This window comes from Equus asinus, chromosome 2 (genome assembly GCF_041296235.1).
Source record: "Equus asinus isolate D_3611 breed Donkey chromosome 2, EquAss-T2T_v2, whole genome shotgun sequence".
Classification (NCBI taxonomy): Eukaryota; Metazoa; Chordata; class Mammalia; order Perissodactyla; family Equidae; genus Equus; species Equus asinus.
Genome location: NC_091791.1, coordinates 165,447,388 through 165,465,895, shown reverse-complemented (window position 1 = coordinate 165,465,895; position 18,508 = coordinate 165,447,388). Strand labels below are relative to the sequence as shown.

General features: G+C 39.5%; 1 protein-coding gene across 10 annotated transcripts in view; it reads left to right on the top strand.

Annotated features, from left to right (window-relative positions):
- The window catches only part of CHD8 (chromodomain helicase DNA binding protein 8), a 57,964-nt gene that overhangs the window by 12,795 nt on the left and 26,661 nt on the right, over positions 1-18,508 (top strand). For 5 of the 10 annotated variants that reach the window (XM_070504018.1, XM_014844421.3, XM_014844422.3 and 2 more), the window contains 8 exons: positions 5,890-6,947; positions 7,831-8,202; positions 8,927-9,312; positions 10,362-10,476; positions 16,964-17,146; positions 17,228-17,296; positions 17,658-17,713; positions 18,236-18,353. In XM_070504018.1, the coding sequence (XP_070360119.1) occupies positions 6,105-6,947; positions 7,831-8,202; positions 8,927-9,312; positions 10,362-10,476; positions 16,964-17,146; positions 17,228-17,296; positions 17,658-17,713; positions 18,236-18,353 (2,142 nt within the window). In that variant the 5' untranslated portion in view covers positions 5,890-6,104. Of the gene's footprint in view, positions 1-733; positions 846-5,889; positions 6,948-7,830; positions 8,203-8,926; positions 9,313-10,361; positions 10,477-16,963; positions 17,147-17,227; positions 17,297-17,657; positions 17,714-18,235; positions 18,354-18,508 lie in introns of those variants that run through there. The other 5 variants (XM_070504021.1, XM_070504019.1, XM_014844423.3 and 2 more) reach the window with 3 other exon arrangements.

Genomic DNA, 18,508 nt, shown 5'->3' with positions numbered 1-18,508 from the left:
TTGGGAATTAGGTGGTCTCAAGTGGCATTGCAAAGTGGGCACTGGCCAATATGTAAAATGGGCTGTTTCAAGAGAAGTCGAGAGGGGGCCCGAAGACCGAGGTTGGGGTTGAGGAGTGGGTGTGTGTTTTGGAGGGGAGGAAGTTGGGAATTGTTACACGGCCCCTGAGATTACTTTCTAGAAAGAGATACTGTTGCCCAGGGATTGGAGTGTCAGGAATGCAAACCAGCATTATGAGTTGTGGCAGAAAGAGTGCTTTATGTTTTAAGAGTAAAAGGCCCCATATTCCAGCAACTAGGCAGACTCAATCCCATGGTGGAGGGAGGGTTGTCCCCTTTTAGTGGGTAATGGGATAAGGTCTAGACACTGCAGCACAGGGGTTGACAGGGCTGCTAGAAGGCAGAGGATTGAGAGGGAGGTGGAGTTGGCCTAGTGTGGAACCTTCCCTCCTGAGTTTATGCTCTTTGGTGTGCAGAATACAGTGTAGGTGGTAGGGAATTTAATCCCCCTAGTAGTTTCCCCGCAGCAACAGACCGTTCCTCTGGCCAGGCCCCTTTTTTTCAAGCAAGCTGCAGGCTTCGCCTGGGCCCTAGAAACCGGATAGGCCTCTCCGTGCGCTCTCAACCTAACCCGTGGTGGCGGGGGGGGGGGGGGGGGGGGAAGTTCTGTCTAGTCCCTCCCCTTGCGCTGTTTTGCGTCTTTGCGCTTCTGGTGAGTGGCAGTGGGGTTTAGCCAATGAGGACGTGGGGCGGGCAGGAGCATTATGTTAGGTTGCGCAGGAGGAGGGGGAACTGGTGCTGGAGAGACAGCGAGAGGGGCGAACCGGCCCCCCACGGCCGCTGCAGGTAAAGGCACCTCTCTTATCCAGCTGGGGTGAGGCACAGCTCCTTTTCTCCTTCAGGGCTTGTCGGGCCTTCCAGCCTGTAGCTTCCGCCCTAACATTGCTCCCACCCGGGCATCCACACCCCCCCTCCCCCCGCATCTTCCCGTCTTGGCCATCCCCGCCCTGGAGGGCACCCCAGTAGCTCCCTCCCTCAAGTGCATGTACCTCATGTCCATTTTTGGGGCGCCAGTTGCCAGAAATACCTCGCCTTTGCTATATGGGCCTTGCTGGCACCAACCCCGGCAGTATGAGCAGGTAATGTCCCCGGGTCCCGCCACCCCCACCCCCAGTCGCGTTTCCCTCTCCATCAACCCCTCACTTCCTTACCTTACCCCTTTCCTTCTCCTCTTTGAGTACCTAATTTCTGTTGTTTCTCCTTTGCCCCTGAACATACGTACATGCTTTTAGCTTTCATAGTTACCTATTTTGCTTTCCCTGTTTATTCAGAAGGGCTCAATTCACCAGCCATGTTTGCCCCTAAATGTCCATACCCCTGACTGAGGTGTGAGTGCTTTTTCCTTCAGTAACTGGGAAAACGGAAACAGAGTAGCCACACATTTGGCAATGAGAATGGTGAAGATAGGGAAAATGGCCTAGGATCTCAATCTTGGGAAATCTCTTGAGTGTCTCCAAGTTAATAGCTGTATTTCTTATGGTCTGTGTCTTTCCATCCTGATCCCTTGCTGACCCTAAATTGTGATTTCATTCACCTTGAATGTTTATTTCCCATTTCTTTATAAGATTAGAGACCCTTTGGGTCTCACAAATGTCTCCATGGTGCAGTTTTAAAATCCTTCTCTTTTAAAATTATGTTGATGATTTTCATTTTAGGCCTCTGATTATTTTATTTTCAAGGGATTTCTCATTTAAATTAAGCAGCTTCTACCCATCTTGTGTTTCTGTTACATGTGTTTATGTCTGTCTGCAGCTGATCTTCTTGAAAGGATACAGTTTCCAATAACAAGATTTATACTTTGAAGTAAAATAGTTTGTTCTTTTCTGAATCTTCGAGCAGTTGGAGGTTAAGAGGGCATGGGTAGTACTTTCTAAAAGTGCATATTACAAAGAAAATCCAGTATTTGTCAATATGACATTTGTTCATTATCTTCTAAGAGGATGGGCAGTACAGAGGAATCTGTAAATGGTGACTAGATGTCTATAGTGTGGTTTATATAATTTTATCTATTAGAAACTGGAATAATCTCTGTTTCAGTATTTCTCATCCGTCATAAACAATAAACTATGATAAACTCCCTTTTGAGAGACCATAAGAAATTTTATCCCACCAGAGATGTTGATAACCCTTCCAAACTAGAAATGCTTTTTCTGCCCCTCCAACCGCCTGTGTTGTCTTTTACAGATCTTTACTGGCCAAGAAGGTTTTGTCCAGTTTTATTGAATATAAATAACTTAAACAATGAGATATATTTTCCTTTTCCATTTGATAAATATAAAGTTATGGCATTGAATACACATTTTCAAACCTTACATACCTTCCATCCCCCACCCCAGTTGAGAATCACTGCTCTTTGAAAGGTATGGGGAGATTGAGATGGAAAAGTGTAGAGTAGAATAAAACAAAGTCCTTTATGATTAGACAAGTTGTTATTGAAATGGTCAAGAGTGAGAAGACATGTAAAATAAGAATGGAAGAGTTGAGACTCTAGATTCCAAAAAACCCAAGAAGAACTACATTAGAGGTAGTAAGGTTGCAGAACAAGATCCATTTATACTTACCCTGAGGCAAAGGAGTAGTTCCCCCTTTAAGAGGGAGGTGAGATGAAAGGCTATTATATGAAGTATTTAACTGGCTTGTTATTTGGAGATTTTAGATGGGTGGCCTTGGGTTTTAACCTTCACTTACTAGTTTGTTCCATTTCTCCCCAATTCCCACCCCTATATGGTTTCTGTCATTATTCTGGTCGTTGGTTTGAAATTATGGAAAATAATTAAGTGCAACCATAAAACTGTGTCTTTCCTTTTGAGCATAAATATGTGTTTCTCTTTTGGGCAATGGTAGGCCAAGACTGGCTTTCTTTCTTAATATGATAAAAGTTTGGTATGATTTCTTTATCTAGGCAGTTGCTTTGCTTAGGGATATCTGAATTCTTCATATTTTTGAATGCTTAACATCTATATAGTTTTATGACCAGGATTTGAACCATAGAAAGAGAAGTTACGGGATAAATGAGTTTGGTAGAATAGGCCAGATGTAGATACAATCAAGATGACCTGCAAGTAGAAATAGAAGGTGGGGTGAAGAGAGTTGGAGGTATGTTGAGAGAAGGTTAAATCTTTTGAGAGTCAAGGACAACTTAAAGATGGAAACTAGAAAAGAAGCAGGAGACTAGGATTTAAAAAATAAGTACAAGATGAACTAGGTCAGTAGAGGTGAGTTGATGGGATGGGACTAAGAAATAGTGAAACTCAGTGGTATGGCATTAAGTTGATGGTGAGGTTTTTAAATTATTGGGCCCAGACTGAACTAGAAGAAGCAAAAATTTGGCCCAAACATTAGGAAGAGGGATAAATGATAAATGCATTGACCTTTAAAAACTTATACTTGAGTCATATACAGGTAAGGAAATATCAGAAACTGTTAGCCTTGTTTTTCCCATTAAAAAATGAGGTCTCTTTCTGTCTGAGATTGGGCTGCTGTGGCGGGAAGAAAGAGCATTTGGGTGAATAAATAGCAAGGAGTCATGGAAAGGACAAGATACTCCATGGAATAAAGCAGGTTATAGACTATTATCAGCATAAATTTCTAGTTAGTAGAAACTTTCACTGTAGTTTTTATATGACACCTAACTGTTAGATAGATAGTGTAACTTGTCTGACAGTGAATAGGAGATGAAAGATAATCGATTGCAGTGTAGGGCATAACTAGAAAAAAGTTGATGGTGGTTTTGAGAAAATTTATAAAATTATTGAGTAGATTTTCATTAAATCAAGAAACATCCATAACTTTTCTGATTGCCATTTTGAATAACTTTGGGACAGGTATTAGATAGGATAGGCTGGAATGAGTTGGTAGAATAGTTTAGCCAGGAGTGGGAAGTGATATGGATCCTGGGTGAGATGTGAAAGGTGTACAATTACTGAAGCAAGGAAGATCTTGTTTAACATTGTTGGAGGTGCCATGTATACTTTGTAATTTTGACTGATATGCCAACTACTGATGAGTTTGTTCTTTTTATCTATGTCTGAGTTTCTGGGATATTTACCCACATTATTTTGTTTTATAAGGATAACTGGAATGGGTTAAGGAAGCAAAAAAGTACTTTGGGAGTTACGTGGTAAAGCCTTCTTCAGTCAAGTCTGTACTGTGTCACTGACAAATTTCTTCTCTAGTGTCTTCTAAAAGTTAGGAGAAATGGTCTTATCAAGTAGGGCTTCCCTGGATTGTCTAATTTTGACGTCATATACAAAGAACAGATACTACTTTTTCATATAGTGTAATTATATGATGAAGTACTTAGAATTGCTTGTCTTAGTTTTTCCTTTTTCTAGCATTTTCATGGATTTAAAGCCCCAGATGTGAATTTGGTTAACATACTTTCAGTTATTTGTAGGACAATTTTTCAAGATGGGAAGCTTTGTACTATCTCGTCTCAGAATCAGGGAATACCATTTAGTTTCTATGAGAGCTGAATGGTTCGTTCATTCCAGATACTGCAGGCAAGTATATTAAGTCATTAAGTATTTTTTTGAGCAGCTACTGTGGATGTGATATCCTCTTGGTTCTTTAGGAATCCACAGATAAATAAGATGTGGTCCCTACCATCCAGGAACTTTTTCTCTCTTGGGGAGAGGAGCTGGGCTACCGTGCAGGATCGTACAGGGTGTGCATTGCACATATTCATTATTATCATCAATAATATGTTTAGTATGACAATTTTCCAGCAGATGGCAGACAAGCATCTTGAGGAGCAGGCAGCTTTTTATAATTTGCACAAAGGAACCATTTAAGCCTTCAGATGATATGGACAAGAGACTTAACCATTTTAGTAAAATATTAAACATAAGTGCTTTCAAATAAGGTGCAAACAATGCTGTGGTATTTAAAGGTTAAGGGACCAAGTCATCACAAATTGCTCTGTTGTTAAAGGGACCAGAGGTTCAGGGCTTGGTTTATGGAGTAGAAGACCTTTGAGGGTGGGAAAGATTTCAGCTGGGACAGACGTTTGGGAGTCAGGGTAGTCTGTTGCAGGTAGAAGCTACAGCATAATAGGCAAAGTCTTGCAGATAGTAATCACATTAAGGGAACTGTGTAGTCTAGTTAGACTAGAATGTAGGGTATATATAGGAAGTGATGAGAGGGAATGTTGGGAAGATAAACTTTCTTTGAATCTTTTTCAAAGGGAGTTTTTGATCTTAAATATGAGAGATGGGGAGGGGACTTCAGAATAGAAATACTATGTACAGATTAATTGAATAAAGGTTACTACAGATTAACAAGAATAAAGTTTGTGAAACTTTCTGGGTAAAATTATACTGTAAGCTTAGCAAGTTTGTACTATGAGCTTGGTTAAAGGTGGTTGTTTTTGCCAGTAGTAAGTAAAACTATCTAAAATACATCATATCCAAAAACCTTTATCTATATTCACTGAAATGCTGCTGGTATACGGTTAAGTTCTGGCAGCTTAAGAACCTGAGGTAGAAGATGAATGAATATTAAATTTCTAGATCTCTACCTAAGAATGATAATTGTAAAAAGAAATGGACAGAGACAGCTGAATGATCTTGACAGCCAGAAAGTTCAGAGTGTGTAGGAGTAAGAGGCCAAAAGTAGAGTTGGTTTACTTCTTTTTTTCTTTTTTAGTTTTAGTTTTGAAGCAGAAATGTGAGTGTTCTTTCTGCCGTGTCTCTGTCCTCAGATTACCTCATATTTCCCCTCTTCTCTCATTATTTTGATGCTATTTGATATTAAGAGTAGTACCTAAGAAGGAGAAATTTTCCTTGTGGTCACCTACTTTGCTTATTTTTCATTTGTCTTTCCACAACAGGAGTTCCACCATCTTCCTCTGAAGACCTAGGCATCTTGCTCCATGAAGGTCAGGACAATCTGACATGCACTTGTTTCTTGCCTCTTTACCTGAAGAATAGTCTTCTTCCATTGTGTACATTTTTTTCTTAATAGGGGAGGGGAGGGGAGAGCCAGTACCCCCCCTCCCCTTCCCTCCCTAGACATTGGGGAAGTACCCTGCATTGCTTTCCCAAGATGGCAGACCCCATCATGGATCTGTTCGATGACCCAAATTTGTTTGGCCTGGACTCTCTGACTGATGACAGTTTCAACCAGGTCACACAAGACCCCATTGAGGAAGCCCTTGGACTGCCAAGCTCTCTGGATTCCTTGGATCAGATGAACCAGGATGGTGGAGGTGGTGATGTGGGGAATACATCAGCAAGTGACCTGGTCCCCCCACCAGAGGAAACAGCCCCCACAGAACTTCCCAAAGAATCAACAGCTCCAGCTCCAGAATCTTTAACCTTGCATGATTATACCACTCAGCCTGTCAGCCAGGAGCAGCCAGCCCAACCTGTCTTACAGACATCGACGTCAACATCAGGACTTTTGCAGGTCTCCAAGAACCAGGAGATCCTGAGCCAAGGGAATCCTTTCATGGGTGTCTCTGCCACAGCTGTCTCCTCCAGTAGTGCTGCAGGGCAACCACCTCAGTCAGCCCCTAAGATTGTTATCCTTAAGGCCCCACCAAGCTCCTCAGTCACTGGTGCCCATGTGGCACAAATTCAGGCCCAAGGTATCACCAGCACAGCTCAGCCCCTGGTGGCTGGCACAGCCAATGGTGGAAAAGTCACTTTTACCAAAGTGCTAACCGGCACTCCCCTTCGACCGGGTGTTTCCATTGTCTCTGGTAATACAGTGTTGGCCGCCAAGGTCCCTGGGAACCAGGCTACTGTTCAGCGCATTGTCCAGCCCAGCCGACCAGTAAAGCAGCTGGTCCTACAGCCAGTTAAGGGTTCAGCTCCTGCTGGAAACCCTGGGGCCACAGGGCCCCCACTGAAGCCTGCAGTTACTCTGACCTCTACACCTACCCAGGTGACTTGAGTGAAAGGGGGAGGTGAATTGTGGTTTAGTAGAGGGCCCAGCAACTGTGTGTGAGAGAGCCCATGAGAGCTATCTCTAGGAAATCCTGTTAAAATTCCATCTTTGCTTTTTATCAGTTAGTGTTGACAGCCACATACTTATCACTTACCAGGTGGAGACAGTTAGCATTAACATATTTTTTGAGCTCTTACTACATGTTTATACTGTGCCAAACAAGACAGCACAGTCCCTGTCCTTGCAGAGCTCACAGTCTGCCAGGAAAGACAGACATTAAACAAGAATTCACAATGATGTATGATATAAGGTTTTATGAGAAATATAGGATGCTATGGGAACGAAGAATCATTTTTGAAAAAATATATTTGTTTATATTTCCAAGACTTATAGAAGCTATGTGTATCTTTCCTCTGTTCTTATTACCAAGATTGTCCTCCTCTGACTCTGCCCAGTGAAAAAACTAGTTTCTTTCTTGGGAGTAGAGGCTGTAGCCTCTGAATAAAGGGCCAAAAGAGTCTGGGGGCAGGGGGGCAGTATTAAGATCAGTAGGACCAGTGGAAAGAAGCTGTAAGGAGGCAGATTTCAGTTCAGTATAAAGACTTTTGTTCTAATAGATTTCCAAAAAATGGAATGACTGCCTTAGAAGATAGCGAATCTCCCATCAGGCGTTTTCCAAAAGTAGGCTTGATACCCACTGGCCAGAGGTGTTATAGAAAAGATTCTACTAGGACAGATAGGAGGATGAACAAAATGAATTGTATTTTGTCTTCTGACCCTCAGTTTTTATGACTCTAGGATGAGGAAGACTATTAGATATTTAAGGATATACCATTCTTTAATGTTGTACCCCTCTTGCAATTTCCTTTCTTCATTCTAGGGTGAATCGAAACGCATCACCCTGGTCCTCCAGCAGCCACAGTCTGGAGGTCCCCAAGGACACCGGCATGTCGTGCTAGGGAGTCTACCAGGCAAGATAGTGTTACAGGGTAACCAGCTGGCAGCCCTCACTCAAGCCAAGAATGCCCAGGGGCAGCCTGCCAAAGTAGTAACTATCCAGCTGCAGGTGCAGCAGCCACAGCAGAAAATCCAGATTGTACCACAGCCTCCGTCATCACAGCCGCAGCCCCAGCAACCACCCTCAGCCCAGCCAGTGACTCTTTCCTCTGTGCAGCAGGCTCAGATAATGGGACCAGGACAGAGCCCAGGACAAAGACTTTCGGTACCACTCAAGGTGGTGCTGCAGCCACAGGTGAGATTTACACAGTTAGGAACAAAAACAGACCTCTTAGTCCTTTGCTCTTACCCTCAGCAACCACTCACTGATGAATCTGGGGCTGCTCTAGATTCATAACTCTGAGCTGAGATGCAGACTTCTATTTCTTTCACCCATGGAAACCTGGTTTTAATTATATCATGAAAAGATTTGAGGGTTATTGTTGGGCTTGGGATAAGAGATGGTTTATCTGGTACTTATCTTTGGACTGTTTCATTTCCAATCTTTTCCTAATATTCTTGTGAAATAAAAATGATTCGAAATAGCCTCTCATTTGAAAGATTAAGAAATAGTCTTAAGAATAGACTTAAAGAAGTCAAGTGATTATCATTCCTCCTATGCCCCCAGGGAGATAAAGGTAGGCTAAGAGTCGAATTTGAATTTTTTTACTTTTAGCCAGGAGACCAGTATTCGCTCTGTTGTTTGAAATTTTTCTAGAATATTGGAGATGGGTATTCACATTAGGAGCATGGCTAAGGGATATTGAAGTTTAATTTGGCACAATTCTTGCGTTTTCTCACCTCCTTCCCACCAAAAAACACTTTTTTTTAAATGTGTCTAGGTTCGCTAAGACTTGGTCTGAGTCTGGTTCATGAGGAATTAGATGACTAAAGTTTCTAGCCTACCTGCTTCAGAGCTGGGTTTTATTAGGCCATTTAGTTATAAGCATGTTGAAATTTTAGTGTCTTTATTTCTATAGGCTGGCTCTTCTCAAGGGGCCTCTTCTGGGCTCTCAGTAGTTAAAGTTCTAAGTGCCAGTGAAGTGGCAGCTCTGTCCTCACCAGCAAGCTCTGCTCCCCATAGTGGGGGCAAGACGGGAATGGAGGAAAACCGCAGGCTGGAGCACCAGAAGAAGCAAGAGAAAGCAAATCGGATTGTAGCAGAGGCCATTGCTAGGGCCCGTGCCCGGGGTGAGCAGAACATACCTCGAGTCCTGAATGAGGATGAGCTGCCCAGCGTTCGGCCAGAGGAAGAAGGTGAAAAGAAACGCAGGAAGAAGAGCAGTGGGGAGAGGCTCAAGGAAGAAAAGCCAAAGAAGAGCAAAACATCTGGTACCTCCAAAACCAAGGGCAAGAGTAAACTAAAGTGAGTACCACCCGTTGTTATTTTGATGGCACATTTGAGGGCAGTGCACTCAGTTTAAACTAGTTTTGAGAGGAACTACTTGTATTTAGCAGCAACATAGTTCAAGGTGGTCTATCTGTCATAGAAGATAAGGCCTTTCTTTTCTCTGTCCAAATGCTTGTATGATTTGTTAAACAGAAATTTGCAAACTTTCATAGTTTGAAAGAGAAACATTAAGGCGTAGGAAAGATAGCCAATCATTGTGTTGGAGGTTACATTTAAAAGCTATGACTATGTTTTTATATATTCTTCCTGATTTTGTATCACTGTAGTCTGAAAGATTTTTCACTACCCTCCTTCCACCCATACCTGTAAAGGAGAGCTGCTGGAGACACAGCTGCCTTGTTCTTGCATCTCATCTGTGAACTGAAGAAGATTTCATCCATCACTGTCAGCCTTAAGCAGTGTTGACAGAACTGAGGCTTGCCACATAATTCTTGTCACAACTGAGTGTCCTCTCTTTCCCTTCCACGTCTTGTAGCTTCACTCCTTTCTCCGTAGCTTCTACTCCCTGGGATTCTTTAGGCTTTTTGGTGTAATTATACCAATTCTTTATATTTGTACAGGATTTTTCAGGTTTTAAAAAACAAGTTTCATATCTATTATTTTATTTGATCCTCAACAACTGTCAAGCCAGGTATTACAAATACCATCACCATTTACAAATAAGGAAGCTAATACCCAGCTAATGACAACTGGGACTAAAATGAGGCCTTGTAATTCTTAGTCCAGTATTCATTCTGCTATCACATGCTATCTTCCTTCAAGTATTTGTGAATACAGTGGTAGCAAGGATTTGTGAAATGTGGTGTAAAGGTCAGCCTGTGGTTTAGAAACCCCAATATCTTTTTTTTTCAAATACCATACTCAATAGTTATGTGTCCCACAGACTGAAGATCTAAACACTTCTGTCTGGAAGCTTCATATGTGATGGTTTTGATTAATTATATTTTCTTACTCCTAAATTTTCCTTGCCCTCACTGAAAATGAATTTGGTTTTTCCTTTTTAGTACCATCACTCCTGTGGTGGGTAAGAAGAGAAAGCGTAATACCTCATCTGATAATTCAGATGTGGAAGTCATGCCTGCACAGTCACCCCGGGAAGATGAAGAAAGCAGCATTCAGGTAAAAGGATCCCTAAAGAACTTAGTAGAAAATTCATGTTAATTCTGACAGATAAACTAGGAAATAGAGACTGAGAGTCTATAAGCCTATGCACATTTCAACATTTTTTCTAAACCAGAGATAGGCCTAAAAGGTAAACGAGGTAGATCTGGTCATGATCATATCTTTTAAATTTTTGTCTTTTTAGGCAAAAACATATTAGTATAAAAATAGCAATACCCATTTTCCTCAAATTCTTGTGTTTCAAAAACTAAGCAAAAATGAAATCATGTTGTATGATTGTTGTCGTGGCTGTGTCTGTGCTTTGGTTTCTCTTGGAACTGTCCAGCTATCCCTTTAGCCTTACCTTTTCTACACTTCAGGATTCTGACTCTCTGAACTGAGGTGCTTAAGCACCATGTTTTTTTCCTACCTTTTGAAGATGAGAGACATTGGAAGAGAATAAAAGAAGCTGGACCAGAAGAACTTTAGTCTTCTGTCTCTGATTCTTCCCTTACCGTTCCATCTTTGGCTGCAGTTTCCAACCATAGAAAGAACCTGGTATTAAGATTCAGGAGACCCCTGGTACTTCTAAGCAGCTCTGTGGGCCTAGCCAGTTTATGCTTAGTTGTGTCTGAATTCCTCATTTGTAAATGGAGGTTTGGACCAAATGAATCTTAAGTCCCTTTTTTAGCTATTAATTCTTATAAACGCCTCCCCTCTTTCTTAAGTTACATTTAAAACATTGACAAACTGATACTTGGCTTCTCCTGGGGGAAATTAAGCTGTGAGAATAGCCAAGACATTTTTGAAAAGGAAAATGAGGCAAAAACTACATTTAACAGACGTCAGAGTATATTATGAAACAATAATTATCAAGAGTTTGAAATAAGAAATAACAGATTAATAAAAGATAGTAGGGCCTAGAAATAAATTCAAATAGTTACAACAATTTAGTGTATGACTTAAAATGCTATTTTTTTTTAAAGATTTTATTTTTCCTTTTTCTCCCCAAAGCCCCCCAGTACATAGTTATGTATATTTTTAGTTGTGGGTCCTTCTAGGTGTGGCATATGGGATGCCACCTCAGCATGGCTTGATGAGCCATGCCATGTCTGCGCCTGGGATTCGAACCAGCGAAACCCCGGGCCACCGAAGTGGAGCACACGAGCTTAACCACTTGGCCACGGGGCCGGCCCTTAAAATGCTATTTTAAAGATTATTTAATAAATTATATTAGGACAACTGGCTGGCCATTTAAGAAAAAATAAATAAAACTGATTTCTTGTGTCATTCCTTAAACACAAATTCTACTTTAATCAGAGGTCTAAATGTAAAAATAGATATCATGAACCTTCTATAGAACATGGAAAGGTTTGTTTTATAATTATTCGGTAGAGTAGATCTGTCTAAAGAGAGTATTAAAATTCAGAATTCATAAAGGGAAAGATTGATACATTGAACTGCATAAAAATTATGCATGTATGGGGCCAGCCCCATGGCCAAGTGATTAAGTTCTCACACTCCACTTTGGCGGCCCAGGGTTTTGCCGGTTCAAATCCTGGGCGCAGACATCAGTGCTCATTAGGCCATGCTGAGGTGCCATCCCACATGGCACAACTAGAAGGACCCACAACTATAATACACAACTACTGGGGGGGATTTGGGGAGAAAAAGCAGAAAAGAAGAATTATGCATGTATAACAACAAAAAAATTCCATAAACAGCATAGTGGTTAAGAGCACACTCTGGAACAAGATTTCATGGATTCTCATCTTAACTCTGCTATTTACTAACATTGTCACTTCAGCCTAGTTTACTTTACCTCTTGGTGCCTCAATTTCCTCATCTCTAAAATGCTCATAATCATACCTACCAAGTAGAGTTGTTAGGAAGATTAAATGTAAACATAGAACAGTGCTTAACTTGTGATAAGAGAGTATAGTAAGAGTTATATATGTTTGTTAAATAAATGAAATAAAGGATTAAACTATTTGTTAAATAATCAAAAAACAAACTGAAGGCAAATTTTTATAATACAAGAAATAGATTAGTAAAATTTAAAAGCTGTGTATTAGTTTGCTAGGGCTGCCATAACAAAATAGCACAGATTAGATGGCTTTAACAACAGAAATTTATTTTCTCACAGTTCTGAATGCTAGAAGTCCAAGATCAAGGGGTCATCAGGTTTGGTTACCTCTGAGACCTCTCCTTGGCTTGCAGGTGACCATCTCCTTGCTGTGTCCCTACATGGTCTTTCCTTAGTGCATACATCTCTGGTGTCTTTCTCTGTGTCCAAATTTCCTCTTCTTTTAAGAACACCAATCAAATTGAATTAGGGTCTACCCTAATGGCCTTGTTTTATCTTATTCACCTCTTTAAAGGGCCTCTCTCCAAATACAGTCTCATTCTGAGGTAGTAGGAATTAGGGCTTCAACATAAGAATTTGAGGGAACACAGTGTACAACCCATAACAAATGATAATGGACTTAAGTGGCAATGGACTTAAGATACAGGCACTTTATACACAGTTGGTGGGAGTATTGAGACAATGTTTTTGGCAAGTCAGTGTTTCAATATGTAGCAAGATTTAAAATGTTAATGCCCTTTGACTCCATGATTGTGTACCCCGGAAACTACCTTATGAATATATTCTTGAAAGCATGCAGTGATGCATGTATTACAGCAGTATTTACAATAGCAAAAATGTCCAAACATTTAAAGTCCATTGGTGGAGAAATTGTTAAATAAAAATTATGAAAATCCATGCAGTAGGATATGAAATGACAATTGAAAACACTGAAGTAGAGTAGGGTATGCTAATGTGGAAAACTCCATATTAAATGAAAAACGGTAGATGTATAATAGTGTATAGAATATCTCTTTAATAACTTCTAAAAGTGTGTGTATGTGTGTGTGTGTACACGTGTATACATACGTGCATACATGTGTGTGCCTCCATTTTTTTTCCTGGAAGGATACATAAGAAATTTTTAAGAGTATCTGAGGAGAGGGGTTGAAGGTAACTGGTTATGATTCCTTTACATTCATTTTTGTTCTTTAGAACTGTGTGAGTTTTTTCAACCCCTTGAACATTTATCTTTTTGTTTTTTAGGTTAAAGTATATATATATTTCTTATATATATATATGTATGAGAAAAATTATGACAGTACAAAAAAGTAGACACTAAATCTCCCAATCTAGACCCGAGCCTCACAGTTCCCTAGTTCTTTTCCTTAGAGGTAATCTCTGTTACTGTTTTTTTGTGTATCCTTCCAGACATATTCTTTACATTCATGAGCGCGCTACTTTTACTTCCAATTAATATTGGTATTTCATTCCTACTCTTCTGTACTGATTTTTTTCCCCATCAATACATCTTGAGGGTTGTTCTTTATCAGAAAAGGTAGACCTAGCCCTTTATTTCCCCCACCCTCTTTTTTGTTAAGAAAATTTTAAAAGATACACAAAAATAGGTTGTTTAATGAAGTCCCATGTTCCATCACCCCAGAAAGTTCCCTCATACCTTCTTCCAGTTAGTCCACCCACTCCCACCGTAGGCAACCATTGTTCGCATCTCTATTACCATGATTAACTTAGTCTCTTCTTGAACTTCCTGTAAATGCAATCATATAGTATGTACTCTTGGGTCTCACTTCTTTCAGCATAATGTTTTTTGAGATTCATTCATGTTGTTGAATGTATCAGTAGTTTATTCTTTTTTTTCTTGGGAAATATTTTATTTTATGAATATATGACAATGTTTATCCATTCTCCTATTAATGGACAATTGGATTATTTCCTGTTTGGAGCTATTATGAGTAAGGCTGCAGTGAACAGCCTTAGAACAAGTATTTGGTGGATCTAGCTTTTCATTTCTTATAGCTAAATCCCCAGGAATGGAATTGATAGACCATAGGGAGGTTAAACATAGAAACATATAACTTTATAAGAATCTGCCAGCTTCCAAAGCGATTGTACATGTCCACCAGTTATGAGAGTTCCAGTTCTACAGTTCTACAACTTCAACATTTGATGTTGTCAGTCTACCCCATTCTTTCTTTTATTTTTTTTGCTGAGGAAGATTAGCTTTGAGCTAACATCTGAGCCAGTCTTCTTCTATTTAGTATGTGGGATACCTTCACAGCATGGCTGACGAGTCGTGTAGGTCCACACCCGGGATCCAATCCTGTGAATCGGCTGTTGAAGCAGAGTGCACTGAACTTAACCACTATGCCATGGCGCTGACCCTACCACATTCTTTTTAAATAGTTCTGTGGTTTTCCATTTTTTGACTATCATCAAAATTAGTTTAACCAATCCTCTGTTGGTGGGCATTTAGATTTTCTTTGGTCTTCTGTTACCACAAGTAATGCTACAGAGATTTGTACATGTGCAGATTTATCTGTTGGGTAATATCTTTGAAGTGGAATTGCTGGATCAAAGGATATTATCAAGTTTTCTTCTAGAGAGGTCCTGCCCCTGTGCACTCTCACCAACACTGTGTGAGTTCCTATTTCAAATATCTGGCCAAACTTTCTGATTTTTGCCAGTCTGTTAGGTACAAAAAAATTGGTATCTCAGTTTAGTTTTTAGTTATAATTATTTTGAGCGTGAGTGTCTTTTTACATTTAAAAGCCATTTGTGTGCGGTTTTTTTGTTCATTTGTGGTTTTTTTCTATTCATGTCATTTGCCCATATTTCTGTTGTGTTATTGATCTTTTGCTTGGTTATTCAAAAGAACTTTTTATGCTTAGCATATATATCATGGCGTTTTCCCCCTCGGTTTATTATTTGTCTCGATTTTGTTCATAATGGATTCTATTATGTAGATATCTTAAAATTTTTTACAAGGTCAAATTGATGAGCCAGTTTATTAAAAACACCTTCCCTACTCCAGGATTATAAAAAATTCTTCCACATTTTCTTTTAGAAATTTTATGTCTTTTAAAAAAAATTTTAAGTCTGATCCTGTTATCATTTTGTTTCTTTCATCCTTTAGATGGCTAGCCATTTGTTTCCAATCTCATTTATAGAATAATCCACTTTTTCCTCACTGATTAGAAGTGCTATTTTTACCATGTTCTAAATCCACATAAGTGTTTTAGTCTGTATTTGGACACTGTTTCATTGACCTGTTTATCTCTTTTTGGAGAGGTACCAAGCTGTGTTAATTAGTATAGATTTATGTTGTCCTTAATACTTGGTAAGGCCCAGTATACTTTTTCATATTGTTTCTGATTGTTCTTAGATGTCTGTTTGTCCATTTGAATTTTAGAATCAGCTTATCTAATTAAAAAGTTTTAGTAATTTTGTTTGGTCAAATAGATGTAATTAGGGAAAATTAAGTCTTCTTATTCCAGAACAAGTATATTTTACTGTTTGTTCAGTAAACACTTCTTATGTACTCCTACAGCATTTTAAAGTTTTCTTCATATAGATTTTATATATTTCTTACTAAATTTAATCTTTTAGATAGTCTTTTTGTTTTCATAAATACAATCTTTTCTCTCATTATACTTTCTGACTGAGTCAATATAAGAGTGTTATTGACTTTTAAAAATTAATCTTTTTTTTAAAGATTTCATTTTTCCTTTTTCTCCCCAATGCCCCCTGGTACATAGTTGTGTATTTTTAGTTGTGGGTCCTTCCAGTTGTGGCATGTGGCATGCTGCCTCAGCATGGCTTGATGAGCAGTGCTGTGTCCACGCCCAGGATCCGAACCAGCAAAACCCTGGGCCTCCGAAGCAGAGTGCACGAATTAACCACTTGGCTATGGGGCCAGCCCCCTAAAAATTAATTTTATGCCAAGCAAGTTTGCTCAGTTTCAGTAGTTCTGCTTCTAATAATTCATTTGATTCTTTTGGGTTTTCCAGGGATATAATCATAATTGAAAAATAAAAATTTTGTCTCTTCTTTCTTCCCAGTGTTTTATCATGACTCCAAGTATTACTTAAATTACTTAATTAAAAAATGTTTTACTCAACCACTTGAAAGAATAAGGTCAATCTAAAATATATTGATATGGAAATTACCTCTAAGAAATATTGTTAACTGAAAAAGTAAGCAGCAGAAGAATATGTATAGTATGATTCTATTTATTAAAACAAAAAAACTTTAGAACTAACACAAAGAAACAAAATTAGACACAAAATATTCTTGCACCTTTGCTCTTCAGGTTTGCTCCTGGTGTGCAGTACATTGCACTGTGCAGATTGAGAGTCCTATTTCAATTTCGCAGAGCTTCTTGGCAATAGTACCCAGGTTTCCTTCAGGTGGATTCTGGTTCTTTGGTAAAACAATACAGCAAATTAATAAATATTTAGTGCACAGAATAAGTTACATGGTTTAACATCACATAGTTTGACAAATAAGCTCTTTGTCATCTGCTGGTTTGATTTTTCATAGGGATTTTGGAGTAAAATCTATATGACAACAGGCAAATAGTTTCAAAGGTTTTGTCTTTGAGAGACTAAGCAGTTACTTTAATCATTTTTGCCTTTACAGAAGAGACGCTCAAACCGCCAAGTTAAGCGAAAAAAATATACAGAGGATCTGGATATAAAGATCACAGATGATGAAGAAGAAGAAGAAGTAGATGTCACTGGTCCAATAAAAACTGAGCCTATCCTCCCTGAACCAGTGCAGGAACCAGATGGCGAGACTTTGCCTTCCATGCAGTTCTTTGTGGTAAGCTGAGAACTTAAGCACTTAGGGAGGTTTGTCCTGCTGCTCACAATCTCTGTTGACTGACTGCGTCTTTTGCTACAGGAGAATCCCAGTGAAGAAGATGCAGCCATTGTTGACAAAGTGCTTTCTATGCGGATTGTGAAGAAGGAGGTGAGGCCTCTATCTTTGATGTCAGCGCATACTGCTCCATTCACAGGCTTTATTCATTGAGCACCTTTGGATGTCAGGATATCTTGATACGGTATAGTCAGGAGAAATGGTGGGGAAAGTTAGCTAGAAAGTAGGAACTGTCTTAATGCCTCTTCTTTCACTTACCTGTTTAAAATGGGAAAAAGCTTACTTTCTCCAGCTATCAGGCCTCTAGTATTGAAGTACCAGATTAGTTCTTTAATCCCTCAGTCAATAATGTGTTCTGGTAGCATTGGTATGAAACTCTACCATGTGTGGTTAAAATTAAAGGTTCTTTCTTTGAAAAATAAGGTATTACTAACTATAATTTCTTTCTTCTCAGCTTCCTTCTGGACAATATACTGAAGCAGAAGAATTCTTTGTCAAGTACAAGAACTAGTATGTGATCTATGTAAAAAGCTTTTCACCCCAAACTCCACGTGGTTGTAAAAAGTTCTCCTGTATAGTCGATTCTGGGTGGAAATATGTCCATTTTTTATAGTCTTCCAGTCCAAATTGTTTTCAGTAAGGAAAATGGCTTTTCAAAGAGAAGTTCAGGAATTGATATGACTCTTAATATTTCCCTGCAAGAAGGTGGGGTAAGGGTGGTTCCTGATAATCAAATCCCTTGTGATCCTCTATACCTTAGTCTGTCATTAAGACCTTGCTAGTCAAAGTGTGATCTGTGGACCAGCAGAATTAGCATCATTTGGGTGCTTCCTAGAAATGTGAACTTTCAAGCCAACCCCAGACCAGGTGGTTTGTGTGCAAATTCAGGTTTAAGAAGCACTGACCTAAGAGACTGTCTCCTCATTTAAGCATGTACTCATTATGTCTGCTTCTGGCTAATCTCCGACTCCTAAACATTAGCCCACCAATTCCGTTTCTCACACCATAACTGGCTATTTCCATCCCCTTCAGCTCCTATCTGCACTGTGAATGGGCTACCATCTCCCAGCTAGAGAAGGATAAGAGGATTCATCAAAAACTAAAGCGCTTCAAAACCAAAATGGCTCAGATGAGACACTTCTTCCATGAGGTAATTAGGAATAGGTATTGCTTATCATTTATTTCAATGAAGCATAAATTACTGGGGTTATCAGCCTAGATGCAGTCTTCAAAAGACTTATAGTTGCTTTGCATATATTGGTATAAAGTTTAATTTTTGATCATTGGAGTTTCCTTAATTGCCCC